Source organism: Chelonoidis abingdonii, chromosome 5 (genome assembly GCF_003597395.2).
Source record: "Chelonoidis abingdonii isolate Lonesome George chromosome 5, CheloAbing_2.0, whole genome shotgun sequence".
Taxonomy (NCBI): domain Eukaryota; kingdom Metazoa; phylum Chordata; order Testudines; family Testudinidae; genus Chelonoidis; species Chelonoidis abingdonii.
In genome coordinates, this window is record NC_133773.1 from 67,315,793 (window position 1) to 67,331,960 (window position 16,168).

A 16,168-nucleotide genomic window follows, 5' to 3' on the forward strand; every position below is an offset into this window, starting at 1 on the left:
GGGCATTCAACCTGCAATAGGCTGCATGGAAGAAAATAAAGAGACACTTGTGGAAGATCTGGACAAATAGGCATTCAAGGCTGACAGCATTGAAGGAACAGAGCGAGTGGGAAGACAATGTGAGAGTGAATAATCATGAAGAGTATCAGATGGGTAGCCGTGTTGGTCTGGATCTGTAAAAGCAGCAAAGAGTCCTGTGGCACCTTATAGACTAACGAACATATTAGAGCATGAGCTTTCATGGGTGAATACATGTATGCATCCGACGAAGTGGGTATTCACCCATGAAAACTCATGCTCCAATATGTCTGTTAGTCTATAAGGTGCCACAGACTCTGCTGCTAAACATGAAGAGACTAAGTTAGGGCAATAACAAGAATCTTGAATTTGATGTGATAGAGAAAGTGGAGTTACCAGGGGAATACAAAGGGCAGATTGAAGGGCAAGGAAATGGTGTATTTTTTATGGATGAACAAATGGGGATATCAGGGAGTCCAGTGAAAAGATTTTCATTATCCAGGGAGGAAATAATGAGAGCATGGATGAGAATCACAGATGTCTGGACAGAGAGGAAAGGACATACTGCAGAGTTGAGAGAAGAAGTGTCAGGGAGTGGACACATGTTTAACGGATCTGAAAAGACAAAGAGAGTCGAAGTTGACAAGAATTTGGGCCTAGCTAACAAGGAGAACAGTAGTGGTACCAACAGTAACAAAGACTGGAAGAATGGAGTAGGCTTCAGCAGAAAGAGAAGGAGTTTTTGGCTGCTGTCCAGACATCTAGGGCCAGATTACAGAGAAAGAGACTTTAAAATCTTTAATCTTGACCAAAAATATTGGATGGGATGAAGAATATTGAAATTGGTAGTGAAAAGGTAAATATTATCATAAACATGGAAATTGAAGCCATGAGCACAGACGAAGTCTTTCAAAGAAAGATAAAACAGAAAAGGAGAGGGAGGCACGGACTGAGCTCCTTGAATCACCCCATGAATGACTGCACCACAACTAAATGAGGGCAGAATTTGTCTGGGCTTACTCAAAGAAGGCAGCTCTGCTTTAGAGTGGGGAGTAGAAGAGGAAGTTCAGAAACTGCTGCAAAAGGTGCTTTGCAGCAATGACTCCCCCAACCCCACCCCAGGAATGTGCATAAAGGTACGAAACCAGGGTGGGGCAAGTGTCTATGTCCAAGCAGCAAGGAACCCAACACCCACTCTCACACCCCTAGTGGAGGCAAATGGCAGGCTGGGATAGGACCTGTTGTGGGCACTATGATAGTCACCCCTTTTAAAGGAGGGATGGGAAGGAATTTTTCCACACCACTAGAATTGGCTTCGGTGGAGTGTGGTTTTTTCACCTTCCTCACAGCAGGTGTGAGGACGAACCTTTTCTGGTGAATAGAAAAGGTGGCTGGCCATATGTCACAACTTATTTTGTAATATTGGGTGGATGTTCAGTGCAAGTACTCCATAGGGAGGACAGCCAGTGACCAGATAAGTGGCCTGGTAAAGGACTTAAAAGGAGGTCCTGGATAAAGGAACAGAATGGAGAAGGGGGTTCGGGGACTCCTATGATTGGCACAGCAGGGAGCCAACCTCCTCCATTCTCAAAGCTCTCCTAAATCCTCTTACGAGGGTGGTGGATGGTAAGGTCCAAGCCATGGATTGGCTGGGGGACCTGGATGGAAACAAAGCGGGGCTGGTGAAAGCCCCAGAAAATTGATTTAAATAAGCATGGATTTGCCTGCACTGTACACTTTATCTGTTGGGTAGTCCCAGACATCTGTTTAATAAAGTTGTGGCCTGATTAAAACCCATAAAAAGTCTCTTGTCCTTCTTCCAGTATACCCAGACAAAAGTCTAACAGAGGTGGAGGATGACCACTCAAAAATAACTTGAAGGGACAACCTGAGAGGTCGGAGGAGAACGAGGAGAAGACAGTGTCTTGCAAGCCAAAGGAAGGGCAGATGTTAAGGATACTATTACTGATTTCAGTTGAGGTTCTCCCTGAGTAAGGAATACAGGAATGGGGCTTTATATGCTGACAAAGGCTTTGAACATTTTGGACTGGTTTTCAAAACCAGAAGCCTAAATCTGGACTCCAAAAACCACAATTAGGCACCTAAACAGATGCTTTAATCTCTAAAAAAAATAGAGAAGCCAATGATTCTCATGGAAATTAATTGAAGCTCAACACTTAAGTCTTTTATTTTTAAAAACAAATGTGGTGGGTTTTTTTTGAAGTTTTATTATACTTAATATTTTTTCAGAGAAATAGAGCTGCAAACACGTTTTTGCAGATTGTACAGTATAATGATTATGTTGCTATTTAAAATTACATTTTTTATAAATACCTATTGTACAAATAGCATGGTAACAATGTGCATTAACAATATTAAGAGAAAAAATGTTTGGTTTTGTATTATTCTCTGTAATAAATATTATTTATGTAGGATCATTAAATACTGTGATTATATTTTATTTTCCTGCAATCTTATATACAGAAGGAAAGCTATTGACGAAAACATATTGCCTGCGCTATCTACTATTGTATTCAGCTGTAATATAAAGTTAAATAACTGAAAAAAAAAATCTACCAAATATCCAGAGTCTGCCCTCTGACTGGCAATTAGAACATCTTTCCTTACCATTTACTTGGACAATATGAGTCTGATAGAGATTATCATAGCCATCGGCATAGCAGCTGTAATTTCCCATGTGAGTTGTGGTAACCTTAGTAATGTACAAGGACCCGTCATCTCCAAAATCCTACAGGGAAAGATTAAAAACAAGGTGATCATAATTACTTCAGTAGCATTACAATAATTGTGTTCTTCACCTTGGCAACAGAGCTGATGCAACTATTAAACATCTACATTTCAAACCAGAAGATGTTGGAGAAAATTGAGTAACTTCAGATAGGCATTGGTGGTATACATAAGAGCAGACTTTGGGGTTAATATTTTACTATAGCTCTGCTTTCGTATGTGCCTTACCTGCCCTGCAGTTCATCTTAAGTAAAAGGAAATAACACTTTTCTTTTTGTAACTCATTAAACCTCAAAATTAGCATTAGTATACTTTCTATTGCAGCTAATTTTTACATTCAATTATGGTAGTTATGGGGGAGAGGTTAGTTTTGCCTCTACCTGTTCACATGGAAAAAACAAAAACACATCACTGCCCAATGTATGTAATATTTTAAAGTAGCAAACTAAACAACATGTTGCAGGAATAAGATAATATTTATCCTTGGATGTTATACAGAAAAGAAGTTTATTTTTCATGAAGTTTGCTCTCACTGTTAAATTACATCTAGTTCCACTTTAATCAGTGGACAGGTTCCACAGGATTAGGATACAGTTTGGAAATCAGAAGCCCTAGGTTTGTTTCCCCACTGCCAGGTTCCCACTGTATACAAGTCATTACTTTTCTCCTTCTTAGTTTCCCCAACTGCAAAATGGTGAGGACAATATTTACTTTTTATCATAAAGTGATGTGAAATCTTTGGAATAGAAGCGCCAAGTTTAAAACATTAGTTTTAGTAACAAGACATAACCGCAAATTTACAACAGGAGGTTAACAGTTATGACAATTATTTGGCAGAGTTGTAGCAATGCAACTATTGCAACATATTCAAGTTTTCCTTGTTATGTTTCATGTCTTCAAAGATTGATAACTTTAACATAAAAGTCATATTCCTCTCTATGTTCTTCATATGTCCCATGGATTTTAAGGCACTGAATACAAACCCGGCTAGGTCTGTATTGTTTTATTAATTGACATGATTTATTTTGGCAAATATATTTCCTGACCTTTTTTTTTTAATTTTGCTAATGCAGTGTATGTTTTTGTGCTGCACTGTTAAAGTGATTATGTTCCTTTTTTGTGTATTTAAAGAAAGAGAGGGAGCCTATTTTTGTAACACACAATAAGTTAATTTGAACTAAAACGTTTACATATTAAAATGCCTAAGTGCTTGTTACCTAATAGCATATGTAGTTGTTTTGCATTATTCTCCAAGATAGCTTCTGTTGTCTGATATGTAATTCAGCACCAAGAAATACAATGGAAATTAAATTAGAGTACAGAACATTTTGAAAAAAAATGTATTCTTTCCACTTTCCCAAATACAACAAAGACTTTCAAAGCCTAGAAACCTGCAACAACAGAAGACAATATAGGTTGGTGGGACTACAGCAATCTTTCCTAAAGCAATCAACAGTTGAAAGGTTTGAATGTACATACATAGAAAAACAAGTATCAAATAGGCCTCTGATTGACTAGAACTGTGCTAAAAACAAAGCTGCTAGTGATAAATGGATTTGTATCCCTCATTAGGGTCAAGTACAGTGTCATGAAAGCAATAAATTTGTAAACATTAATTTTCAAACTAGGATGAGTTATTGGGCCAGATTCTCAGCTCCACTTGTGCACCACTTAAGTTGGTGCAAAGTGGACACATTTGGGCTGCAACTGTCTAATGGTGCTGGGTAATTCTCATAAAACCAGTTAGGGTGACTCCGATATCAATTGTCCCCACTTCTTGTCATCAGAAGAATATGCTTGGCAAGGCGTATCTCCATTCCACTCTTTCGATACTCAGTTGGCATATGGCCACTTACGTCAGGATTAGACTAAGACCCTTGAGAATCAGGAAGCAGTAACCTGATGAATATCCATCTCCCCTCTGTGCTGAGTGTATTTCAGTGTTGGAGAGAATCTCTGGCCAATCTTCTTTAATGGATCTTTGGCATTGTGTGTGAGGGAGGGGGACATTTTAAGAGAGGTGGAGGAGAATAGATAACTAAGAGTTCCTGCAAGATGCTGCAGTGACAAGTTTAGAGTTGTCTATGGGAGCCAAAAAGTATCAAACCAGCTATTTTGTTTAATCACGGAGGAGACTGAATCTTCATTCTCATTAATGAAAGGTAAATGCTGACACCATGATTGTTCTCTTAAAAATCCAGTTCAGATAACAGGATATTAGAGTGCCATAAAACATGCACTTAAAATACACTGAATGCCACCCCAGCGAGAAATCAACAGCAGATGATACCAGAACAAAAGCAAGTTCTAGTACAACAATCAATCAAAGGCAATTATTGACGAGTATAAGAGCTGATCAAAGAGAGACAATTATGTAATGAAGAGCTAGGTGCTATTATTGCTGTTAGTAATTGCATATAGAGTACAATGAAAGTGCAAATTGCCCATTTTCAGAAGCATCTGTTACAGCAATTATGAGAGGTATTAACATTTTTAGTTCAATCTTAGGGTTTTGTTTGTGTAGCAAGAGCTGTGCATCTAGTGACATCCTGGACTTTTTTCTAAACTGCATCTAGTCATGACATGGAATTATTACTCTTGGATGTGACCCACATTGTCATTTGTGCCTTTGTATCTGAAGATTAGATTATTGCTTGATATTATGTATAGGGCTATAATTTACTTCTACTTGAAAACTGAGAGTGGTGTAGAAGACAGTGTCTCACTTGTCACTTTACATATCTTGCTATGAATACATGACAGTAGTACTCAGTAATCTGCATTGGCTGCTTGTTGATTTCCAGGTGGAATTTAGTAAACTGGTGCAAGCTGTATGGTATACGGATGATCATTTATAATATTATTGATACCAAGATTACAAAATTGCAATGAATTTTATACACGATATGCCATGTAAGATATCATTAGAAAAGTTATGATTTGCTAAATATGATGAGCTTATTTATATGTCTATATCATCTCTGTATCATGAGTTATAAAAATGTGCATAAATTGATATCTCACACTTGTGCTGTGCATGTAGGCAGGGCCAGCTCCAGGTGCTCTGGAGCCTGGGAGGCACTCTGCTGGTTGCCGGGAGGGCGGCAAGAGGCTCCGGTGGACCTCCCTCAGGCATGCCTGTGGAGGGTCCGCTGGTCCCGCGGCTCCAGTGGAGTATCCGCAGGCATGCCTGCGGGAGGTCCACCGGAGCCGCGGGACAGCGGACCCTCCACAGGGATGCCTGTGGGAGGTCCACCGGAGCCGCGGGACCAGTGGACCCTCCACAGGGATGCCTGTGGGAGGTCCATCAGAGCCACGGGACCAGCGGAACCCTCTGCAGGGACACCTGCAGGAGGTCCACCAGAGCCGCGGGACCAGCGGACCCTCTGCAGCCACATCTGCAGGAGATCCACCGGAACAGCGGGACCGGTGAGCAGCAGAGCGCCTCCCGCAGCGTGCCACCGTGCTTGGGGCGGCAAAATGGCTAGAGCCAGCCCTGCATGTAGGTGACACCCTCAGAAAGACAGGCATCATCACTCTCCAGCCTGCTTGATGGCCCAACAATAAACCCATTGAGAGAAGCCAGAGGCTATGCAGGACTTTTAGGAACATACCTATGGACAGGGGATTCCAAATACTTTTCCATGCCCATGTGCTGTGAGCATGTGTTTGGGACAAAGGATGTACAAGCCAAATGACAGAGAATAAAAAAAGGCAGCTGCATGACCACACGTTCCAGGATCTCCATGTGGAAGATACACTGACACCCAGTAAGCTAGAGATATATAGTCTATTGTTTTAACACATCTTTTTCTTTGAACTACTTTGGTTCCAGTTAAATAATACTTTGCTTTAAGAAGATTGTCAGGTCACTGGTTACCACTGTCATTGCTCTTGGAGGGAAGAGGACTGCAGGTACTTAACTTAAGTCAGGCCTGTGAAGTAATCACAACTGATAAACAGGGCACTGCAGCTCAGGGTCTAGTCTGACAGAGAGAACCATATGGCTCCATCCTGAGAGACAGGTGAAAGCTTGAGACTCAATACCTGAGAGGAGATGCACTTGAAGAGACCAGCAAGGGTCAGAGGGGCAGTTTTCACTTGACTATTTTCTGCTATTACGTCCTTTCCCTCCTTCCCTCTACTCTAACTATTATCCTCCTTTCACTACTGACTGTCTTCATCCACACCTACCTATACACCAAGCTGACACCAACCCATCCCCCTATCAGTTCAGACATCACCCATGTCCCCATGTCTTCCTCCCACTGCTCAGAAGCTTCCTCTTAGGTAAAAATATCCCCCTCCCACAGCACAGAATTCTTCCCCACATACTTTTTTTACCCAGCTTCCCAAAGCTCAGAGCAAACCCTGCATCTCTTCCCAGATCTCAGAAACCCCTGGCTTTCACAGAAACTTACCCCAAGCTCAGAAACCATCTACCTATAAGGTCAGAAAAACTCTGTTCCGGTGCAGAGGTCTTCCCCATACTTCCTAACCCAACCTCAAACTCAGAATTCTAGTTCCACAGAAACAGGATGGGAGGGGAATACTGAATTATTGGTACTTAGCCTCTGAATGATAGCGCAGCAAACTCCATCTTTGCTTATCATGCATAATCACCACACAGGCAAAAAGTAGGATCTCTCAGTTACACCTCTGGAACTCCAGTGGGGTTTGATGAAAAAGGGATAAGCAAATATGGATAAGTATATATCATTTGACCTGTAGAATCTTTGGTACTAGTGATGATCCATAAGAAGAAAAGGACCCAGCATGCCTCTCAGAGCCCAAGTGAGTTTGTAGGGCTGGTAGTTAAGGGGAAAAAAATGTGTGTGTGTAAATTGTGCACATTTAATGTGACACACAAACAAAAAAAATAATTCTAACTGTTCCAGAGTACTTTTTCAGAGTAGAACCAGGCTTTAAAAAGGTATCCACTCCCTGTGCTCTCACTTTGTTCTTTTATCTGGTTAATGGGATTTGGCTTTTTTTTTTTTTTGTAATTACCTATATATTTTGCTGTGTTGTGCACTTTACTTCAATAACTGGTCTGCCTAGTCCCCCCCCCCCACACACACACCTTTTAGTCTGGGATTTGTTGCTTTCTGCTAAAATACAGGCCTTTCAACAATCTTTTTTTCCTCATCTGTCACAGTCCTGGTCCTTTGAGGCAAGAAATGCTTCTAGGGTTCACTGGAGTATGGTGGGTTCTGTGTTTGGTTTTTTATAGGTTAGAGATTTTGTGCACAGAGATTTAGCACAGAGTTACTTGGAGTCAGCTGATCCTTGTTGTCATATGTAGGTTTTTTTATTTTTGTTTTTTTGTCATGAATGAAAGAAAAGAACATTAGAATTGTTTAAATATGCAACATATCCTTTTAGCAAGACCTTACCAGAGGACCTCCTCTCTTCATTACATAGAGTATGTTCTCTGTGAACATTCACAGTTGAATGTTGCTAGTAAGGCTGGCCAGAAAACAGGAATTCTGTAATTTTGATATTTTCATTCCAATGCAGAATGAAAACACGACCATTCAAAAATTTATGGAAGGGGGGAACCTCACAAGAGAACCACCTCACAACAGCCAATAGCCCTGTGGTTTAAGGCACTCATCTGAGGTATGGGTGCCCCAGGTTCAAGTCTATCCTGAGAATCAGGCAGAACAAGGACTTGAACCTGGTGTTCCACATCCAAAGTGCTCTGATCACTGGGCTATTGTGGGATATGTCTTTCACTCAAAATTCTATACTGTATCTGAGAAATTGTCATTGAAACCAATGCATTTCTGTGAAACATTTCAGTTTCAACAACCTGGCATGTTTTAATAGGAAACACACTGAAACATTTTGATTAGCTCTAGTTGTTAGTTAAAGTCTGCAATGTATTATGAGGTTCACTGGACCGGAGTCTCCAGCTCTAATGCAGATTATAGAAAGACATCATTGGAGTGAAATTCAGACATTACAGTAACGTGACTCAGGCTGCTGCCATTCAAAATAGGCCGGAGCACCTGCTTGAGTTTAAGCAAGAACACATAGCTGAAGCAATTTTATATTCTCTGGTTAGCAGTTGCCTTAAGCCACTATATAATTGGCTACTATAACTTTTGTAAAACTTAGAATGATTTTTACTCACATGGTATCTGTATCCAGGGGAAGAAAATTCCTACATTAAACCCAGAGCTAGAGCTTCTCAAAAATGTGCCTATTGTGTTGATCAGTTTAACTCTGCCCTTCTGTGTATTTTAATCATTTGAAGCAATGTCAGGAAGTTCACCAATATCATAGACCCTCTCTTATCCCCACTGTTCCATGAAATTGTGACTTCTGTTTTAAACATGGAGATGACAAGCTATTCTACCCTAACTTGTCATACTCTGTATGCATGTACTTAAAATTCATATTGAGTAAAAGATAATATTCTAGAAGTACCAAACAGCACTGAATAAAGGACACAGCTTTATGTAATGATCACTGATTAGTTTTGACTGTACACATTGTCTTATTTCCTGAGTGTGCCAATCTATTATTAGGTCTTTTCATTATTATTTCACGTGAGATAATGTTATATTTATGAAGAAAGTACATCTTAGAATTTAGCATTCAGCTGGATTATTCAAGCAAACAAAACTTAGTCTGTCAGCAGAAAATCTCTCCAGACAAACTTTGAGGTTTGATACTTATATTCTTTCTCTTGCTTGGCTCTATGAGGTAATAAACCCCTTTGACTGATATTTTCTCCTTGCTAGCTTGGTCCATATTATCAAGGAGTGGTTGTTTAACTAAATGGAGGCACTGAGGATCTTTAAAAGAGCCATAACAGAGGGAGAGGAATAGAAAACAGGCTGCTCTTTCCTACTGCTTATACACTATGGCTAAATCAATCACGGGATTTAATTTTACTGGGACTGTGCCATTTTTCCATATGATATCCCAGGAACTTCTTTTGGGATGCATGAAGTATCCCAGTTTTTCATATCATCAATCAAAATGGTAGTGGGGGGGGGTGTTTGTTTGGTTGTTTTTTTTTAAATATGTAAGTACAATATAAATGTTCATGGCATATTATTACATCAAATAGAATTTTCCCTGTGTTACCAGAAAAAAAATGTGCTCTGAAAAAACAAACAGATGTCACTGTTGAGTCAGAAACTGGTAATAGTACCTCAGCACACATGAAGGGTGGGCAGGGGAAGAAGGGGAACCATTCTATTATCTTTTAAAGGAAATTTAAGGTTTTATGACCTGAAAAAAAAAAAGTTGTTACAAAAGTTTCCCAGTTTTTGAACCTAAAATTATTGTCATCTTAAGCATAGTGTGTTCATGGTAACTACTTTTGAAATATAAACTATTAGAACTTCTAAAATTAAATTGATAATCTCTTTCATTATTTTTAGCACACAAAAGGATTGTGATATTCGACTGTTGTTTTGAAAATCATGATTCTTAAAAGGCCTTGTATACTGCTAAGGGAATTGGCATTTAAGCACGTGTGTGATGAATATCAATTAAAGGGATGCTATTAAACTAAAAAAAAAAATTACAATAAATTTTCACTTAATTATGTTACTGACAAGAAACCTAAAGAAATATTTGTTTTCTAATTGGTTGTTTTATCATCTTTAGATTTTCAGTTTGTTTTCATGTGCTAATCCCTATGCAGATGGAAGGAGTTTGTGAACACTTCCTGGTCCTTGATTATGTGTGGTTCTAGAAGCAACTGACTTCCACCCTATACAATAAAGAGGAAGTGTGTATAAAGAAAGCAGTTTAACTCCAATCTGTGTGTAAATTCATGTATAAATTTTATTATATTATTAAACTATTGTTATATTACTTTCTTAAAGTGTATTTATGGTTTCTGTATTTCCTATTTGCCCTCACAAACACTGATCCTTTTCCTCAGTTACAAAACAGTACCTTACTTTAAAAACAAACCAAAAAGAAGAAACCCCTCTCATCCCATCCTGCCAAATCTCCCCCTGCAAAGATACCACAGGCAATGCACACAAGATGTCCTCCAGTATCTCCTCACACAATATACAATATTCTAGAATTTTTGCAGAAGTGGCATGCATCAGAGTTTCGGAAACAATCTCCTGCAGACATACAGGATTTCAAAAAGGGAGGACCTGACATATGGCATGTTGGAGGACTGCCATGGCACAATATTTAGTAGGGCTATTGGCCTGGTTCTCTCTCTCTCTCTCAACCTGAAGGGTTAAATTTTCCTAATCTTCCATGACCTCTCCAAGAGCAACTCCTTTTCTTATATGAAGTCCTGAAGACAGTAGTAACACAGAACTGAAGCGTTCCAAAATGAGCTGTTGTGAGTTAGACTGCACACTTCTACACTGGTGTTTTTTGTGGCCTGTGTTAGGAAAATCAAATTAAATAATCACCATGGTTCCCAGTGGCCTTAAAATAGGATTTCATGGATTACAAATTACTTCAAAACATCAACCTGGCATGTGTACCTACTTTCTAAAACTCCACATTTGGAGCAAAAATAATGAAAAGACGAAACATACGGGGGGAAAAAAGATGGCTCACAGGACATAGTTTCACGCATTATTTTGAAATAGAAAATTTGAGTTGATTAAAATGAATTACTAGCATAAACATACACAAAATAATATTTCTATAATATTCTAAAAATCTGGACCTAAACCTACAGGAAATTGTGTCAAACCAACCTGATATCATTTTTTCATGGGAGGAAGTGGTAGACATGGTATATCTTGACTTTAGTAAAGCTTTTGATACTGTCCCACACGACCATTTCATAAATAAAACAGGGAAATGCAACCTAGAGGGAGCTACTATAAGGTGGGTGCAAAACTGATTGGAAAATCATTCCCAGAGCATAATCATCAGTGGTTCAGAGTCATCTCAAAGGGCATAAGGAGTGGGGTCCTGCAGGGATTAGTTCTGGGCCCAGTTCTGTTCAATATTTTCATATATGATTTAGATAATGGCATAGAGAGTTCTCTTGAAAAGTCTGCGGATGATACATAGCTGGGAGGGATAGCAAGTGCTTTGACAGATAGGATTATCATTCAAAATGATCTAGACAGAAGGGAGAAATGGTCTGAAGTAAATAGGATGAAATTCAACAAGGATAAATGCAAAATACTCCATTTAGGAAGCAACAATCAGTTGCACATATACAAAATGGGAATTGACTGCCTAGGATGGAGTACTGAGGAAAGGGATCTGGGGTAATAGTGGACCACAGGCTAAAAGAAGCAAACATCATTCTGGGATGTATTAGCAGGAGTGTTGTAAGCAAAACATGAGAAGTAATTCTTCTGCTATGATTAGGTTCCAACTGAAGTATTGTGTTCATTTCTGGGCACCACATTTCAGAAAGGAGGCGGACAACTTGGAGAGAGTCCAGAGAAGAGCAGCAAAAATGATTAAAGGGCTAGAAAACATGACCTATGAGGGAAGACTGAAAACATTGGGTTTGTTTAGTCTGGAAAAGAAAAGACCGAGAGGGGATGTGATAACAGTTTTCAAGTATGTAAAATGTTATTAAAAGAAGGAGGAAGAAAAAATGTTTTCTTAACCTCTGAGGACAGGACAAGAAGCAATGGACTTAAATTGCAGCAAAAGAGATTTAGATTGGGCATTAGGAAAAACTTCCTAACTGTCAGGGTGTTTAAGCACTGGAATAAATTGCCTAGGGAGGTTGTAAAATCTCCATCTTTGGAGATTTTTAAGAGCAGGTTAGACAAAGACCAGTCAGGAATGGTCTAGATCAGTCGTTCTCAAACTTTCTTTTTCGCGGACCACTTGAACGTTGCTGAGGGTTTTGGAAGACCACTTAATCTTTCCAAATGTTGTATGGATCATTAGCTAACTATTGTAAAGCACTTTGGATAAAAGTGCTATATACAAAAACCTTTAACAATGTTTTTTTGTTGTTCTGCAAATGAAAGCACATAACTCATATTTTAATACCAATAGTTTTACCTTTCCAATGCAATGGATGTGCCCTCTTTCCTCTGCCGCGGCAGCCCCCTGAGCTGGGGCTGGGAAGGAGCAGGGGGTCTCTCCCCTGCCACAGCAGCCACAGAGCTGAGGTTGGAAAGGAGGGCCGTCTCTTCCTGGCAGCCGCAGCCCTGAAGCTGGGGAAGGTCACTTTTTTCTCTGGCCACTGCAGAACTGCATGTCCCAAATTACTCTCATTCCCTCTTTTTACCCCACTGCCCCCTCTCACCTACCTCCTATTCCCCCCAAGGCCATCACCTCACCTTACAAAGTGCATCTTCGCCAAGGCCCAGCCACCTAATTAGTGGAGCAACCCCTACACGGCTCCACTAATTAGGTGAGTGGCCCTTCATTCTCTCATGTGCAGCCACCCAGGTGTGCACCTTAGAGGGAACTATCACAGTTTGAGAACCTCTGGTCTAGATAATTAGTCCTGCCACTAGTGCACAGGGCTGGACTAGAAGGCCTCTTGAGGTCCCTTCTGGTTCTATGGGTCTATGAAAGCAAATCTACCTATAAACAGCATAGGGATCATACATTATCTGCTCTCTCTCAAAGAACATTTGCTGAACATATATAACTCCAGCTGAAATCAATGGGAACTGAGAAGGCTCAGCAAGTCTGAGAATTGGCAGACAAACTTTCTGTTACTCTAAATGAGTGAATCCATTTAAATTGGTTGAGCTGTGTCTGTTTATACCAGCAGATGATTTGGCCTTAACGCCTGCCTCCCTCTTCACAAGTCTGAGTATACAATAAGGATTGAAGTTTTACACAAGAGATAAATAAATGGTAACAGCTATTGCCCACTGCTGTTCTATGCTACAAATATCCACCAGCTCTGTGCTCTCCAAATGCTGCAGACAGAGTTAGGGCTGCTTTTTGGCTCTGTCTGGCTGGGGGAAAGTGTCACTTGCTCAGGACTGAAGAGTTGGAGATATCACTTAGTCCTCTCTAAGAAAGTAATGATAAATCCAACAGATCTCATAGCACCATCACCAACCAGGGGAAGAAGAGAGTAGAATAGTCAGTCCCTGGACATTAACAGAGAAAGGGACTCTCCTTCTAGCAACATTTCTCGCTGAAGTGTGCTAAGGACCATCCCTTCTGAATCAATGATGAAAACAGACATGAAAATAGAAGTTGGATGGCATATATTGGGAGACATGGTTATGAAATTTGAATCCCAATTTAGAATACTGACTCTTGAAGGCCATCTACTGGAGCATTTATTGGGTTGTGACATTACCAAGTGTGACAAATTAATTTTTTGGACAATCAAATCTCCACTTTATGACCAAAAATGACTTCTTTTTACTAAAATGTCTGAGTTCTTTGATAGTGCGGCTCCTTATGAGATGGTTTATTTTAGATACTGGGTGGGATTTTCAGAAGTTCCTAAGATTTTTAGGAGCACAAATCTCATTCACTTTCTACAGAGTTTGTGCTCCTAAGTTACTTAGGAACTTTTGAAAATCTTATGCATATTCTGATATCTCATGAATATTTATATAATATTCCTGTTTGTGCTGATCAAGCTTCACAAAATAAAAACTAATGTGCCATCTGCATAGTCCACCTTTCTACCTACTTGCTGACTTTTCCACTAAAGGTATTTTTTTTCCTATCTTGGCTAGGTCTATCCCATCTGTTTTTGTTTTTGTTTTTTCTTCCCAGTCTTGCTGTGTCTTTGATTTCACTGGTACTACTCACTGGAGTGTTCGTAATATAGGAACATTGTTTCACAACATTTAGTGGAAATTTAATTAAAAGTTTCTTTACTTTTTAAAAATAATGAGAAAAAAGTATTTTTCAAGCTTTGTGCTGTGAGTTGATCTCTCATTTTATTATTATTTTTATATTGTTATACACTTCAGTTTATTTAGGCAAAGTTATCTAGCATTCCCCCAGTATGCTTTGAGCATATTTTCCCTATTAGTCAGATTTAACAACTGCTCATGTACTGTTTCAACATTCCTCTGTAATAATTACTCCATCCTCATAATCATAAACTATAGGTTAAGCTAGTATGAACTTAACACAGCATGTTCCATATGAATTCTGGAAAAATATAACCGAGTGAAAAGCTGTACGAAAGCTTTCCCATCATTTTCATCCTCAGCATGCCACCTATCACAATAAAAGCAATGCCTTCTGTCTGTAGCCATGACTCAAGAAACCAGCCACTTCTGAAACCTTTTCTATCAAGTTCTGTTTAACTGAAACTGTTCAGAAAAACATTTTGGGTTGAATCCTCAGCTAAAGTAAATCAGTATCACTTTATTCAAATCGATGAAGCTGCACTGATTTACATCACTTGAGGACCTGGCACTTTCTTCATTCTGAATATGTCAACTTTTATTCTTGCAAAGTGATCTTTATGTTCTACTTGTAAAGGTTCCAGCACCATTCATTGTCGATAAAGATGGCAGAATATGGCCCTCAGGGAGCTTGCTTAATTTCAATGAGTCTATATCCCTAAACACCATAATATGTAACTTGGTATCTCTTCTGGGTGCATCCTGTCACCAATTCACCATTTCACTAGTCAACTATATCACCTTTTGTTTTGTTTAGGGTGTTTTTTTTGGTTTTTTACCCAGTTGTGGTTGAGACTATTTCACTACTGGATTTTATTCTTTCATTTGCAGTTACCATTTAACTACTTTAAATCTACATATTTCTAAATAAAGTAACCTGTACCCTGAGGCTGCTTTCAGCTTTGAGCACAGCTCCACTGAAAATGCTCCATCAATTCACAAATAATGAACTATGGTTCGTACACAGGGTATACATATAATTACGGTATTTCTTTTATATCTCTTTCCACGCATAATAGTGTAATAGTCTGAGAACTGCTATAACTTTTGGCTGAAACCCTATCCTAGCACTGCCCTCTTTCCTTCAGTCACATCCTTTTTTTTCTTGCTGCCACAGAAACAGGACAAGGAGGGTAAATGGCATAAAGGTCCCATATTCTGAGGTAATTTCCCCTCAGACAGTGACACTAGATTTAAAGCCAGACACTGGAGAAAGCACACAATGCATAATTTGATCCTATAAGTATAACTTTAGTATCCTAATACTTCACATTCGATAACACAAGAACATATTCTAAAAAAAATACCAACTATACCAGTTCAAATTGTCCTGATGAGAATGAGTTCACCTTTCATTGATGTTGCAAATAAATGTTAAAAGCATTATTTTTTTCCTTTAAGCTCTGCTGAATGTACACTGCTATTCTACTGGTAGTACACATTGCTGCATTAGAAGTAGTTTGTTGTTATCTATTGTAGGTGACTTTAATATTACTTTTATTTCAACCACTTTGCTCTAAAAGCCACACTTAGAGAGCTTGTTATAGCTGTTTAAGTATATTTCTTTTGACTATTATGGAAAC

General features: G+C 39.2%; 1 protein-coding gene across 1 annotated transcript in view; it reads right to left on the reverse strand.

Annotated features, from left to right (window-relative positions):
- Positions 1-16,168, reverse strand: part of FSTL5 (follistatin like 5) — a 525,582-nt gene that overhangs the window by 108,259 nt on the left and 401,155 nt on the right. Inside the window, exon 7 of the mRNA XM_032787223.2 lies at positions 2,647-2,767. Within this exon, the coding sequence (XP_032643114.1) occupies positions 2,647-2,767 (121 nt within the window). The remainder of the gene's footprint in view (positions 1-2,646; positions 2,768-16,168) is intronic.